Source organism: Acomys minous, assembly GCF_964271855.1.
Source record: "Acomys minous genome assembly, chromosome: 1".
NCBI classification, from domain to species: Eukaryota; Metazoa; Chordata; class Mammalia; order Rodentia; family Muridae; genus Acomys; species Acomys minous.
In genome coordinates, this window is record NC_140483.1 from 81,325,121 (window position 1) to 81,340,233 (window position 15,113).

At 42.2% G+C, this 15,113-nt stretch overlaps 1 protein-coding gene across 13 annotated transcripts in view; it reads right to left on the reverse strand.

Annotated features, from left to right (window-relative positions):
• Positions 1-269: 269 nt before the first annotated feature.
• The window catches only part of RNF152 (ring finger protein 152), a 77,335-nt gene continuing 62,491 nt past the window's right edge, over positions 270-15,113 (reverse strand). For 12 of the 13 annotated variants that reach the window (XM_084785407.1, XM_084785396.1, XM_084785406.1 and 9 more), the window contains one exon: positions 270-8,129. In XM_084785407.1, coding sequence (XP_084641533.1) covers positions 7,373-7,984 — 612 coding nt within the window. In that variant the 5' untranslated portion in view covers positions 7,985-8,129 and the 3' untranslated portion in view covers positions 270-7,372. Of the gene's footprint in view, positions 8,130-8,791; positions 9,014-15,113 lie in introns of those variants that run through there. The other variant, XM_084785402.1, reaches the window with a different exon arrangement.

Below are 15,113 nucleotides of genomic sequence, written 5' to 3' on the forward strand. Positions count from 1 at the left end.
TGTTGGCTCTGTTGTTCTGCTTTTGAGCTCCTTCTATGCCCAAAGCTGATGCTGAGACTCACAGCCAGATTTGGGATCGAGCTTCCTCTTTGCAAATCCATTCTTGGGCTTCTCAAGTCACTTGAAAGTCACCTCTACTTAAAACCCTTGACTTAGGAGCTCTTTATTGCTTTAAGACCTATCTACTAAAAATTTCCAAAATGATAAAAAGTCCCAGGCACACTTTTCTTTTGTGGGATAGGGAGAAAAAAAAAGCTACAATGCATGAGTCTACTTGAAATCATTTTAAATTTTAATCATAGCAAATGTGTTTTAACAGTAGTCGTAAAATGAACATTACCACATATACAAAGGACAAGACAACAGTTTGGCATACAAAAATACCATGTATTAAAATTGGGTTCATTGGAAAAACTCGAGACTGGCTAAGACACCATCTATTACAGAGAGAGCAAGCAGGAATGCTTTTTTTAAGACATTCAGATTAATAAACAGCAGCTTGATATCCCCTATGAAGTCAGTATTTGGCAACATTTGGACCTAAATTTCTACACTGCCCGCAGCTCATTCATCAGTAGGGCAATTTGGCCCCTTCAAAGAAAAACTCCCCAAATAAATAGTCTCCATGATTATAAATGAAACTTGTCAGGAACGGGACTCACAGACCCAGAACAGCACTAATCTCACCACTTGACTGCAGTTTGTTATCCACGTGAAGCTTTACGAATGGAAGGGAGCACGACGGTGGTAGATCTGTGTCACGCTTGGAGTTTGTGGCCAACTTCCCCAATCTGACAGCAACTTCCACACCCATCATCAAGAGAGGGCACACAAACAAGTGCAGGAATACATAAATATAATAAATGGCAGCAGCCAGAACATAACCATAAGATCCTTCAACTTATTTTTTTAATAGCAGGACTCAAGTCACAACATACTAATTGAATTAGAAATTTTCACAGCAAAGAGAGTACCAGGGTTCACTTGGACTCACTCCAGGGCCAATTCCATAGCAGGCTCTGGAATTTTCTAGAGCCCTGATAATCCAAGAGCATCAGCGGGTGACAGGAAAGAGAAGAACCCCTTGGGTACCTCCTCATCAGCCAAGCACTTTCCCTTTTATCTTCAAGTTAAGCATCCTGAACTGAATTTGGTGGTCCTTGATAGAATGATTGGACTTGATGGTCATCACAGGTGTCGCTATCTTCAACTGGCTTCTACCATGGCTGGCATATAATGCCAAGTTTTCTTTTGAAATCATGATTCCATTACAAATTTTCCTCTCTTTTAAAGATCGTTTTTCCTTTTCTGGACATATCTATGTAATTGTCCAGAGCCCATTCCCTCAGGTGGGGCTCCTCAGCACTGGGCTGTGTGAACCCACCCAGCCAGAACAGTATAAGACAGCTGCTGCTGCCCTCTCTTACTATTCAGAGATAACATAGGTATCAATTTGTCCCCCCGAAGTATATATTTGTCACATCTGTTTCTTTTTCTTTCTACTCCACATTTCCTTGCCACCAATACACCCAACCACTTACTATTAGATTCTCAAGTCGCAAATGTTGAATTAAGGACTGAAAGCTCCTGTTAGAATAACACAGTAACTCATTGGTCAGGGAGATTATAGGAGACGGTCCTGGAGGCTGCGGCCCTTCATCTAGAGTTGCATTCAGAACAGTGATGGGAAAACAGGAACAATACAGGACAAACTCTGTAAAGAACAAAGGAGAAGCCCTCTGTTGGAGCTCTCAGGGGGCCCCTCAGTACTCCGCTCTAATAACTGATTGTCCCGAACAACATAATGTGAATAGTATAAAAAAAAACCATCCTTAGATTAAACTCCAGAGAATGAGATAAGCATTTTCAAGCACCACAGCAGTGTGAGATCCACACATGGGGATACCCCAGGCAGTGAATAGGGAAAACTCAAAGACCATGAGCCAGAGCAAGCAAGACAAGGGATGTGCACAGAGAAACTGATTCCACTGGGGGAGTTCAGGGATAGTGCTTTACAATCTTGACACATAACAGGAACCAAAAGAGAAGAAGGGAAAAGCTACTTAGTAGTCAGAAATCAAATGCCCCATCTGCTCGGTGCCTCAGTGATCAATGCCTTTCCAATGGTGTTACATGGATTATCCACCTCTTTACACATGGAGAAGTCTTAAGAGTTTAAGACACTTCCCAAGGTAGTTGGTTTGACATGGTACAAGGAGCTCGTAGCAGCTGCTTAAAAATTAAGATGTAAATTCTGTACTTTGTGATCCATGAATGAGAAAATAGTGTTGATAATCTTTTATCCTTTAACTCCAATTACAGGTAAAATGTATGCATGCATGTACATGCGTGTGTGTGTGTGTGTGTGTGTGTGTGTGTCATAGTAAGTCAATTGAGTCAGAAAAAATGGCTTGAATTTCCACTTATTTTTCAAGAGTTTCAGGTTTAGAAAGATCCAGCAACTAACTCCCTCAAATAGACACCATGAGTAAATTCTCTTGAATGTTTCATTGTTGCCTAGCATCCTGTCTGGATGAGGATCACATTGTAGGTGTTGGAAATGTCAAGCAGCAACTTCTCTGTTTACGTCCAGGGTGTGATTTGGACATCTGCTGTGGGTACTGAACGTTCTCTGGTCCATAGCATCATTCTTAAGGAAAGAGGAGCTGCAGTTGTTTGGGTATCACCCATAAGGTATAAGTAACCTTGGGCCTCCTAACTTCCAAAAGCCTTAAGAAAACACCATTTGGACAACAGGCAGATGCATGTTAAAGATAGGCCGCAAAGAGCTGTTCTCTGCTGAATGGCTGCAGCACTGAAAACTCAGCCCAAGTCTGCAAACACTCTTGATTTCCATTATAATGGGGGAGCTATGAAGAGACAGGATAAGCAATTTTGACACCACACAGATTTTCAAATGAAGGAACGAGATCACTTTAAATCAAAATCTAAGCTGGAATGAACGCCAGACTATCAACTACAATCTGAGTTTTATATGAAAACATATCTCAAGCTGAATTCTCTGCTTCCTTTTACTCACCTAAAAGTAAATTCTACAGAGTAGTTGTAATAACCTTTCAGTTCCTAAATTCCATTGGGTCATTTGTTTGTTTGTTTTAAACTATAAAAAGAAATGTAAAAAGTGCCTTTGTGCAAAGTTTCAAATCTTTTAACGATAACTAAATCTAAGAAGAGAGACACTAAAACAATGTCACATCTCACTCTAAAAATAGGGCCTCCATTTTAGCTTGGCATCCAAAAAAAAAATACACCCACATATGCCCACGCCAAATACAATGACAAGCTGGCCAACTTCAAGGGCAAACAGCAACACCCTGAACACCACAAAGCATGCTTGCTCGTGGATTTCCCACCTCACGGATGCAGTGATGAAGTCGGGGAAAGAGAGCAAAAGTGAATGGGAGTTTCACCAGACTGTTATTTATTTGATTTTCTGTAACACTGACTCTTTTTTGGCCACAAGACCCTAAACACAGTTTCACAGCACAGGTCATGCATAGCTTGCAAGTCAAAAATTTTACAGCTACTGTCTAGCTATGAGCTTTAGACAATAGATTCACATGCAGCTAATGGTCCCAGAAAACGGGCTTATAAAGCTATCTATAAGCCTCACTGCTCGTTCCTTGGTCCAAAGTATCTAAGAAATAACCCCAAAGGACAGCGGATGAGATTTTGTTAACACCCCTTCCCCCGAAGCTCAGAAACTTCTTTAAGCCTAGAAAGGAATTTCTTTTGGCAAATTGTTACTCGTCTACAAACTCTCTCTTAGCATTCATTGTGAGCTTCTTGATGTCATTATGGCCAGTGTGGTCACAAGTCATATAGGAATATTTAACTTAAAATTAAATAATACTTAAAAGCCACTTCAGTCATCCCACTTACTTGGCTAACAGCCACGTGGCCAGGAGACACAGATTACAGAGCACAGATTACACAGCAATTTCCATCAATCACAAAAGTTCTATCAAGCAGCACTGACCTAGAAAATCCCAAGAGATAAACTAACACACAGTTGACACGCCAATGGACCCACTCTGTGAGTCATGCAGAGGGTGAAATTTAATTATATTTCTTTTTTAAAATGTGCCTTAAATCTTCCTGATAATAAGATGTGAGTGAACCTCAGAACCAGTTTGTCTTTGTCATTACAACTCATGTCCCAAGTCGTTATACAAAATTTTCTAAAGACAACATATGAAGTGGCATACCCGGCTCTACGTAACACAGTAAGCATTCTCTTGCACATGTCAAGATCATTAATAAGGAGGAAATTCATGCTTCTTATGGGTTACTATTTACACCACACTCATCATCCTTGACGTATGGGGGGCAGGGACCAGGCCAATGTTTTACATTTCTAAATATTCAAATCATATGGTTTGAAAGTTTTCTTTCAATAGCTATATTCATCCCTAAGTCAACCCTCCTTTGCTTCCCAGAAAGGAAACCACTTAAGAAGAAATTCATCTTTGAAGCAATAGCTGACATAGAAAAGGATATTAAAGGATCATAGCCCGACAAGGAAAGATAACAACACATCAGTACATAGAATTGACCTCTATCTACAGAATTACAGCTTGCACACCCTTCTCCACCCACTCCCAAGAGCTCACCTACAAGATGAAGCCACTAGAGGCTCCTTTATGTTATAACTTCTGCGCCTGCCACTAGCATGTGACTCTACACCCTGGCTGTTTGTGTCACATGGGGTAGATAGGATTTTAGTGTTGTGGGTAAATTCCAGGAGAAGCTGAAACATCGAGTATACAGAAATCAGCAGGCCTCCCTTCCCCCTCTCTAACAAATACAGACACACACACACACACACACACACACACACACACACACACACACACCATAGGGAGAATCCATCTCAACAGCTTTAAGTAAGGTTTCTTAGATCGAGCACACATACAAAGACTGACTTCGGCTGTCACTGTCAGGCTGTAAGGTCAAGGGTCTATCAGGAAGCAAATCGATTTTGCTTAATTGCAGCCCTAGCATGGACAGTTGTTAAGCAAAAGTTCTGTGGACATTTTTACTATACAGCTTGGAAATAAAAAACACAGGACACCATATCAACACATACATTAGTGTCTATAAATAGCTTCCTAAAGACCTAGAACTCTATCACACACTGCACTATAGGATCAGTCATTTTCTACTATATAGAAAGGTATGCAGATATCTCTCACAAATTAATTTAAATATGGCCTGGCTTAAAATTGCAAGAGTAATGTCCATTGGAAACATAGCATCCTTAATGCAACATTTCTGTCTATGTGTGTTTGCCCCTCTAAGAGAAATAGAAATTAGGTCAGGCATGCATTCTAGCAGCCTGGGAGTTTGAGAAATTGATGCTAACCCAACAGTATATTATGTTACATAATAGAGGACATTTTTCAGCTAATATGATACCTACATTGTTAATACCAAATAAATCCTAGATTATTTGTTGTATTAATGCCCAATAGCTTACACGATAAAATGGTATTTTAACCTAATTTCTAGTTTGAGCTCTCAAATACATTTTTTTCTAAAGGTCTTACCAATTTGAAAGATTTTAAAAACCAGAGCTCATAATTTGATGTTGGATTTTCATGCCAATTGTTAGCTTTTGTATTCTAGCTATTACTCTTTTGTTCTATTTCACAGCGATGCCATCACTTTAGTACACATCTGTTTTGTTGCTGAAGATGAAGATTCCCATGCAAAAACACTGCCTCCACCTTATATGGCTGTTTCTGACCTTGCTTTTTAGAGCCCGCCCACCCGCCCACCAGTGCTTGCCCTCCACTGCCTTTCCCATCCTCCCCAGCTCTGCAGGGATTCAACAGAACAGCAAGGAATAATATATTGGAGTGGACTCCCTGACAAACATCACTAGCTTCTAGTTCTGCAAAGAGGACTGCAGAGCTCACAGCTGTTTCTGAATGCACACACAGCCAGGGACAGGGACTGATCCTTTCAGCCTAGCAGATTTTTCTTCACAAATTCACATTTGAAAATAGTTGACCAGTCATGAGAAACTGGCCCACTTACATAGAGAACATGCGATTTTTGTTTGCCATGCCATTTTTGTCAGTAAAACATTTTGAAATACAAAATATTTCTTGTGTGTCCAACAAGATGAAATCAAAATTCTAAACGAGTTAAGTCTTAACGGGGGTTATATCTCAAAAAAAAAAAGTCCTCAAGGACTGTCTATCAAAATGCCGATCTAGGTGTGCCAGTAACTAGCAACCCTTGTGACTTTCACAGAGAACCCTCCAAGCTGAGGGAAAAGAACAAGTTCTTCTGACATTCTCTATCCATGTCTTACTGGCATGGGATCTCTACACGCAGCAGAGCGGCGGGTGAGTGGGAGAGGTGACGTGTGTGGCGGCGGATTCTTGAAGGGAACGATCCAGAAACTGACCAACGGGCTGGTGTTTCAGACTCCTGGCGTATGCAATATCCACAAAGTCTTACTCTCAGGATTCTTCAGGAAAAATTCAAAAACCTGAGGTAAATCAAGTCACACACATAGCTAGATTCACGATATTTACATTTAAAATTCTTATTCTTTTGTGAGATGGCTTGAGAAAAATTGGCATGTAGGTTTCCTGGGAATTAGGCATTTCCCATTATTTCCCGGTCCATCACTCTCCTGGTCGGCTCTCAGCTTCACAAGCACAGAGCAAGCTCTAGTCACAAAGGAAGAGAAATGAAGGAACACGACAAATGCAATACACCAGAGACACATGGTCAAATAGTTTCCTCAACAGCCAAAGGTCTGTTTGGATTAATTTGATTTGGTTGCCATTCAAAATGTATAAAAAGTTCATGAAGACCAGGGTTCAGTAACACACACACACACACACACACACACACACACACACACACACACACACTCACACACACACCATTCTGTCTTCACTATTTTTTTATTTTTTTTTAAACACGGATTTGAGGTTTAACTCTACTTGCATACACAGCATCTGTTTTTAACCTACCATCTACTGTATCTAGAGAGCTCATTGCACCCACATGTACAGTTTCATGTCTAAGTAGAAAAGTCTAACTTGGGAACATGATTTTGGAAAATCATAAATTACAGCCCATTGAATACACAACTATGAGGAAGCATGCAAACATCTTCACAGCCTTCACCGTCTCCGAACAGTTCTCCTGGGATCTTGCTGAGACCTCACCCTCTGCCCTTGTCTTCAGGTGAATCAAGTGGCCACTCGCAGGCCAGCGCTGGCACCCAATGGTCAGTGTCACCCCCCATCTCACCACAGGGATCCCATCACCAACACCTGCTCGCCCCCTAAGTTGGCACCCACAAGAGGCATCGCCGTGACAAGCTTCAGCCGCAGGAGATCACAGTAAAGCGCTTAGAGATGCAGGACATGTTGTGCAGCACGATACCGAGGAGGAAGACCAGAACACAGGCTACCAGGATGACGGTGCACACGCCAGACCACGTGGAACTCTTCACCACGCCTCGCCTGTCAGGCTCCTCCTCCACGGCCTCCTGGGGAGCTCCACCCTGCAGAGGCTGCTGTTCTGCAGGGATGGTCACCACGGTGAGAGACTTCTGCTGGCTACCTGGTAGCAGGCGGCAGCCCATGTCTCCTGGCAAGAGTGTGCGCTCCTTAGAGATGGGCAATGGCAGCATGTAGCACCCATTGCTTGGAAGTTTGATGAAGACTGGGGTGTGCTCGGAAGTGTGTGGTATGGCGATGACTGCCAGGACCTCAGGGTCATCGGGTAGCTGTGATACAGAGAAGCCTGGGGGCAACTTGGTGATGCCACGGCACCAGGGGCACCTTACGTCCTTCTGGCTGGTCCTCATCTGCTGAAGGCACACCGAGCAGCAGGTGTGCTTGCAGTCCAGCAACTTGGGCCTTCGTCTGGGGCTGTAATAATTAAAACAGATCTGACATTCCAGCAGGGAATCCTGGGAGAGTGTCTCCATCGTGGACCAAGATGCAAAGGGCTGGGCCAACAGCAAGGTGAAAGAGTTGATTCTCAAAGGTCACCCCTCTGGGTCGGTCTTCTCCAGGTCACCAGGGGAATCAATAAGCTCACAGGGCATCTAGCATTCACATATGTGTTAATTTCTGAGGGAGAAAAAATGCAAATGAATTAATTAATCCATTAATTAAATAATTAAGGCATTGCAATGGGGATTAGTTAAAACATAACATAGCTCAAAAGTCTTGTTCCTGAGTCAAATTTTAAAACCCCCTACTGGTGAGACTGCAGGTTTCCTGTAATGCCAAGTGGGAAATCAAATACAATTTCTTGCCTTTATTTACCTCCTTGTGAGGTTTCACAACCACATACAGGAAAATTTATGAGCAAGTTACGATGTGTAAGCATGGCTTATTTGTTTTATGACCCCTCCCTTCTTTAATTATGTCTTTAAATTTTGTTATTTTTACATCATCGAATTTGTGGGGCACAATGTGATCTTTCAATACCTATTCATACCACCTGTGATCAAATCAGATTAATTAACATATTCCATCACCTCAAACATTTACTCTTTCCTTTTCTTTTTTGTCATGATCTGTGTATACGTATGTACACATGTAGGCCCAAGGCTAACGTCAAGAGCATTGCTCAGTTTCTCTCCAAATATTCGTTGAGGCAGGCACTCTTAATTAAACAACAGCTTGCTCACCAGCCAGCCTAGCTAGCTTGCTTCCCCAGGGGACCCAAGCCTCTACTCTCTAAGTGGTAGGTTTAAAGGAAGTCACCACACCTACCAACCGTTTACCTGGGTGCTAGGGATCCAATCTCTGGCGCTTGTGCTTGCATGGCAAGTAGTTTCTCTGCCAGCATCACATCTTTTTTTTTTTTTTTTTTTTTTTACTAGCTTATGTGGATTCCACGAAGGGGAGGATTTCATTGTGGCATTTTCAGGCAGGCATACAGTACGCTCCTTTCTTAGAGGTGATTGAAATAACCCCACAGGCAGAAGCTCACAAAGCCCATCTTTTTTATCTCTTCCTCCAAACACCTTTAGTGAGATAACTCTTTATCGATACATTTTAAAAGAGACCAAAAGCACAAAAAGAAAATCCCACAGCAAAAGCAGGCCTGCGATGGGCCTGGAAGCGCTGAGAGGCCAAGCGCACAGAGAAATCCCAAGTCAGTCCTTCCAATGCCATGCGATTTAGGCTGGCCTGACTAAACACAAACTTTTTGGGCAGTGGTGGGGAATGAACCCAGGCCTCACATACGTGCTCTACCACAGAGTCATACCCCAGCTCCTAAAGCAAATGCTCTTAACTTGGTGCTCACAGTTGTCAGTAAAGAACTAACAGAAGAGAATATATGAGAAGTAGACACAGAATTGCCCTGAGGCGTGAGGCCAGCTAATGTGGAGTACACAACACAGCAGCAGACACAAGAGAGACCTTGCCTCAAACAAAGTAGGAGAAGACTCGGGGAAGATGCGCATCACAGACACACAATACAAAAATTAATCACTGAAAAAATTAAATTATTAAAAGGGAAAGACACCTAAGTGTGTTAAAAGCACCTTTTTTAATATTTTATTAAAACTAAAATTACTAATACAGCATTCAGAAAGTCCATATCAGAATCGACCACATCTCTAACCACTGGTCTGAGTGGTCTGTCATGTACAAGGTAGAGATGTGTCTAGCACTGTGGCAAATATGCATATATGTGTGAGCACACATGTTCATGTGTGTTTCCATGCATGTGGAAGTCACAGGAAACCTCCAGTGTCATTATTAGTCACCAACCACATTTTGTTTTGAGACGCCATCTCTTATTGGCCTGGAATTTCATCACCAGTCTACACATGGCTGGCTAGTATTCCCTCCTGCCAGCGATCTCTGTTGCTGCCAGTGAGCTGTCGGGGACAGCTTCACCAACCATGTGCCATCACTGGCATACGAGGAGATGCCACACTGGCCAGCTTTTTATATCTGTCTTTGTGTCTAAGACAGAGTGTCTGCCTACAGATAGTCCCAAATTAGCTGGGAGCTCTAGTCACGTAAGCTTTGTTACACCACGTCAGAAAAGCTGAAGGAGTCAAAGCTGTCTAGTAAAAAATCCTAACAAGAGAGAAGGCTGTGGCATGCAGAGCAAGAGGCCAGGCAGGCTGTTCTCAGGATAAGAAAACAGTGCAACGGCAGCCATTGTCTGCTTATCCTTTCATCTCCCACATTAGTTAGAAAGTTTTATCTAGTCCTAGAGTGACAGATAGTTGTCTTCTCAAAGAATTTTACAGCTTTAGCTCTTTATCCCCAGTATAGCTAAGATAAGTAAGTTGTTTCTCAAAAAGCCTTTGCTTTGCGGACCCCTCCACAGACTGGGACAGCAGATCCCATGGGAACAAAGACAGCACAGGTTTGTTGATTGAAGACTGTGGCCAGCCAGCACCAAGTGTCAGGCATGGGGCTTTATAACAGGCAATGGAAAAACACCAAAAAGGTTAAGAGTAAGATGGATCCATCTCATCTGGGTCGAGTTGGGAAGAGCCGTGAGCAGACCATCAGGTAGGACAGAGAGGAGTCATGGCTTGGGTAAACAATACAATGAGATAGAGAGTGCTAAGAGATTTTATGGACATTGACACACATGCACGCACGCACACACACGCACAAAACACATCTCACATCTTAAAGAAAATAAGAGGTAGTTTATTCTGGAGCCATTTTAAGTGACCATGGCCCGGGAACACAGATTTAGGTTACCCTAAATTCCATAGTTCAATATGGAAACAGTTTCACAGTTTCACAGAACAAAGAAAGTCCTAAAAGGAGGCAAGTTTAAAATACCTTGGTAGATACATCAGAGAGGCAGGTAGACCAAACCACTAATTTGTTCCAACCCAAAGCTAAGAATGTCATCAAATAGCATCTCAGGCCTATGGAAAAATTTCCTCCATTTTCTGTAACTGCCTCTCTTCCATTAGATAGTCACAGGATTAGTTCTGACACAGAGGTTGGAAAGGACTGGCTGTTCCATGGCAGAAGCTACCCTAAGGTAAAGTTATTAGCCTCCCGCATGACCTGCAACATTCCTGCCTCTCCACGGCACTATAGTTCTAACCACTTCACCAGAATTTGCAGTCACAGCTTCTATTTTTCTCCCCAACACAATGTTTTTTATTAAATATTTTGGAATTTTACACAGTGCACCCTGATCACACTGTTTCCCACCCCTTGCAGGTCCACCCTCCTACACTTGTGCCTCCCCCACAAAATAAAACCCAGGCAAGTTCAATTTGTGTTGCCCAAATACTCCCTGGAGCCTGGCCAAAGTCCCAGTGTCCAGCCCCCTTAAGAGAACTGAGTACTCACTCACATAGAGTAAGGTCAGGCAATGCACTGCAATGAAGTGGTCATGAGCATGAAGAAGTCAAACCAAAGCCTTGAAAGAATATCGTGTCATGGAGAGAGACAGAGATGACATGCAAAGAGTTTGTTCAGGATAATTCCACTGCAAGATCCAGGAAGGTACTTAAACCATAAGGGAAACTCAACACTGGACGTAAAAGACTGGATCATAGTCACAGGAATGTGAGCCACAGGCTCAAGATAGTTCTTTTATTATTTTTAAAGATTTGTTTATTTATTATTATGTATACAGTGCTCTTTCTGCATGTACACCTGCATTCCAGAAGAGGACATCAGATCACACTATAGATGGTTATGAGCCACCATGTGGTTGCTGGGAGTTGAACTCATGACCTCTGGAAGAGCAGCCAGTGCTCTTAACTGCTGAGCCATCTTTCCAGCCCCCTCAAGATAGTTCTTATGCAGAAATTAGAAATAGGAAAGTAGGTGCATTGCTCTTGTGGAAAACCCAGAATGGAGGTATGAAGCCCTGGAAAGGTGGCCATTCCCTTGTGGGCAGACTTCCCTCTGCCAATGCAAGGTTGCTTGCCCTCTCTGTGTCTCCCCTTCTAAAGAGAAGCCACACCCAAGTTATTACGGTGCTAACTGCTGAAGAATCTTTCTGTAAATTTATAAACCCAATAACATGGTGAGCTTCAGAAGTATGTCAGCTCAGGACACTGTCCTTATTCTTTAAGCCACTTATCAGCTGATACAAAGCCTGTCCATTGCTGTGAGGTTGACTTTGCAGAAAGGTGATGTTTGCTTAGGGAATTACAGGGACAAGCCCCAGGAGGTTGAGTTGACAGAAGCACAAACAAAAGGGACATATATGGTCTTAACAAGGAAGACTTTAGGGTATTCTTGCCTTCTTGCTCGTTGTCTCCTTCCTTTTTCATTCTCTGAAACAAACAAACACTCTTTGGACACCCAAGTTCCCCATGATGAAGTTTGAAGACAGCAGCCTTTCTATCTTCCCAGGATGCCTGCCGCTGAATAAAACTCACTGCCTCCCCCAAATTTTTGTCTGCTGAACACTGGCTTTTCATTGGTGAACAGCTAGATGTAGAGCTAGCGACACTTCTTGTCACTTTGTACCCAGGATAATTTATTTTTTCTTAAGGAAAGCAAAACAAAAACTCCCCAAAGGTGTGTTGGTGAATCACACCCTTAGGTACTCTTTGTGTCAAACTCACTGACACGGATCAAGCCACAGCGTGACCCATATATGGTAAATGTCAAGCCATAGTGTGGCCCATGGATGTCAATGTGCACACACAGGAGAGGCTACTTTGAGCTATGGTAGCAGGAGAAAAAAAAACACATACACACAGGAAACTATTAAGACGACAAATTCCTGAAATTTTATGAGAGACCATTCCTTAACAATTATACCCAAGAGAATGTCCTCACTGTAAATAGAGTTGAAGACAAATGTTTCCTGGTACAAATCAAAGATGTCAACCTACAAATTATTCTTCCTGCCATATTATTTATCACGACTGCTAAGTAATGACGTGGGGAACAGTTTAATGAGGGCAAAGCAAGGTGGAACTAGTATCTCTCTTTTTCCTTTAAATAAACTCCTATCTCTGTCTTTTATCACCTCTGACTGTGGCACGAGGGCAAGTCACTTAACTCCTCTGAACCTATATGACCTCATCAGCCACACAGAGATGATCCTGGTTGAAGGTCAAGTGAGTTCACCCCCGACTCAGAGCACTGCAGTATATGATGTGCCCAGAGGCACTTCCTGGTACAGAGAGCTGCCATTTTGAACAGCATGCTGGAGCAAGTGCAAACATTCTTCCTGGCTCTGCTCCACAAGCCTGCAGCATCACCATTCTTCAATAAAGCCAACGTGCAAGCCGACTCGTGAATTTATACTCAGGGAAATGTTCCCTTAATTTTAGTATTAAGTTCCCTTAAAAGTAGATTATACTACTCATCTTCCAACTCCTTCCAAATAAGTTCTTCAGAGGTAAAGTGGAGACACAGTTCTTATTTCTGATGCTTCACCTTTTAATGCCTTTTTGACGGTAGCATCTCTAAGGCATACCTTGCTTTGTTATACATACAGCCAGCCTGTATGGCATTACAGTTTGTTTTCTGGAGCATAATTGGTAATGATGGTGATTAGTTAGGGAGAAAGAAGAAAATGTATGAGGCTGCGGCCTGAAGTTAATAATGAATCACTCTTCCTTTTCATCATGAAGTCAAGAGAAGCAATTCGCCAATCCAAGAGAAGGAACAAGAGCTCTTGTCCACTCAGGCTGGAGATGTTCAAAGTTGTTGTCAAGTGTGGTGTGCAAACATGCACACCAGCAATTGCCTTGGGAGTCTGTGTTTGGCATTGCCTTTTTTGAGAGCAAGATGGTAAACTCAAATAAAACACTCATTAAATTTTAAAAGGAGTGAGTACTTTAGTAGAATGCACAAGAACAAGTATAGGCTGAAATATATTGGACCAATTTGTTAAATGTCACTGCAATTTATTTTTTCAAAGAACCTAAAGTAAAGATCAAAGAGAAAAACAGACCACACAATAAGGAGCAGAGGCCAAGGGAAGCCATCGCCAGAAAATTATAGCTTACAAGACAAAACTTATTTTCAAACATGCCTTCATAAAACCCAGCTATATGTATGAAATCTTTTGCACACTGTGTCACTTAATTAAGGTCTGTTTGGGGTATTTCTGTAGCTTTAGGGACCTTTGGTATCAAGGCTCTGGAACTATTCTATATTATTAACACTTTTATAAAGTAAGATTTCTTTTTGGAACTACGTGATTGGTACATCTTATAAAATATATTTGCATAAATTTAGTGGGAAGTGAAATAGCAAAGGTCTGGGACACTGAATCTGCATAGTCCAGCTGGCTTTGTACAAGGCCAGGCACATGAACCTGTGCATAGAGACGGAGGTGAGCTAAACAGTCCTGGTTGACTTTCTCCATTGGCAGCTAGGCATACTTATGATGCTCACTGCCCTCACTTAGGCACCCCCATGTAACCCCCAGTTTCAGGGCCAATCACAAAGCCTCTGTAGAACCATAGAATGATACTGGTTACATCCACCTGACCTGTACTTGCCACATCTAATGTTTACACAAAAACCTAAATTTAATGGTTGCATTAAAAGAAATCTCAAAGAGCCAACTTCACACTACATTGCCTTTCTTTTTTCTACAGAAACAGCTTATTTCGCTGAGGTAAGCCAGCTACCCAATGCTTGGGGGAGATATTTGAAGTGAGATTGGAAAAAATAATTATCACTCTATTGTATCTGCTACTTCAGATGGCTGGACTACTTATATTTTGTAATATGCTATAGCAAATGTCCCAATTAGTGGCCACAAAGGAAATGGGCCACTAACAAGCAAGTCCTTGACTTCTGGTTTTCTTTCAACAGAAGCAATCCTCTGGGGACATGGGGCCCTTGATATGTAAACAGTCTACTTGGTGGAACAACAGTCAGTGCTTTAAGGGAGTGAGGCAGAGGACACTGGATATTGACATAGTTCAATTGAGGATTCCACTGGCTTAAGTTCCAATCTTTGTATAATATGGTCCTTGGAGCATCCTGAGTTTTTGTACTTGATAAGCCCAAGAGTCTAGAGAGCAAAACTATCCTTTAGAAGTCTTACAGGATGGAGGAAAATGGAAAGGAGTCACTGATAGTGCTGGTGATTAACAAGGAAAGTAGGGAACAGTCAGAAAAATA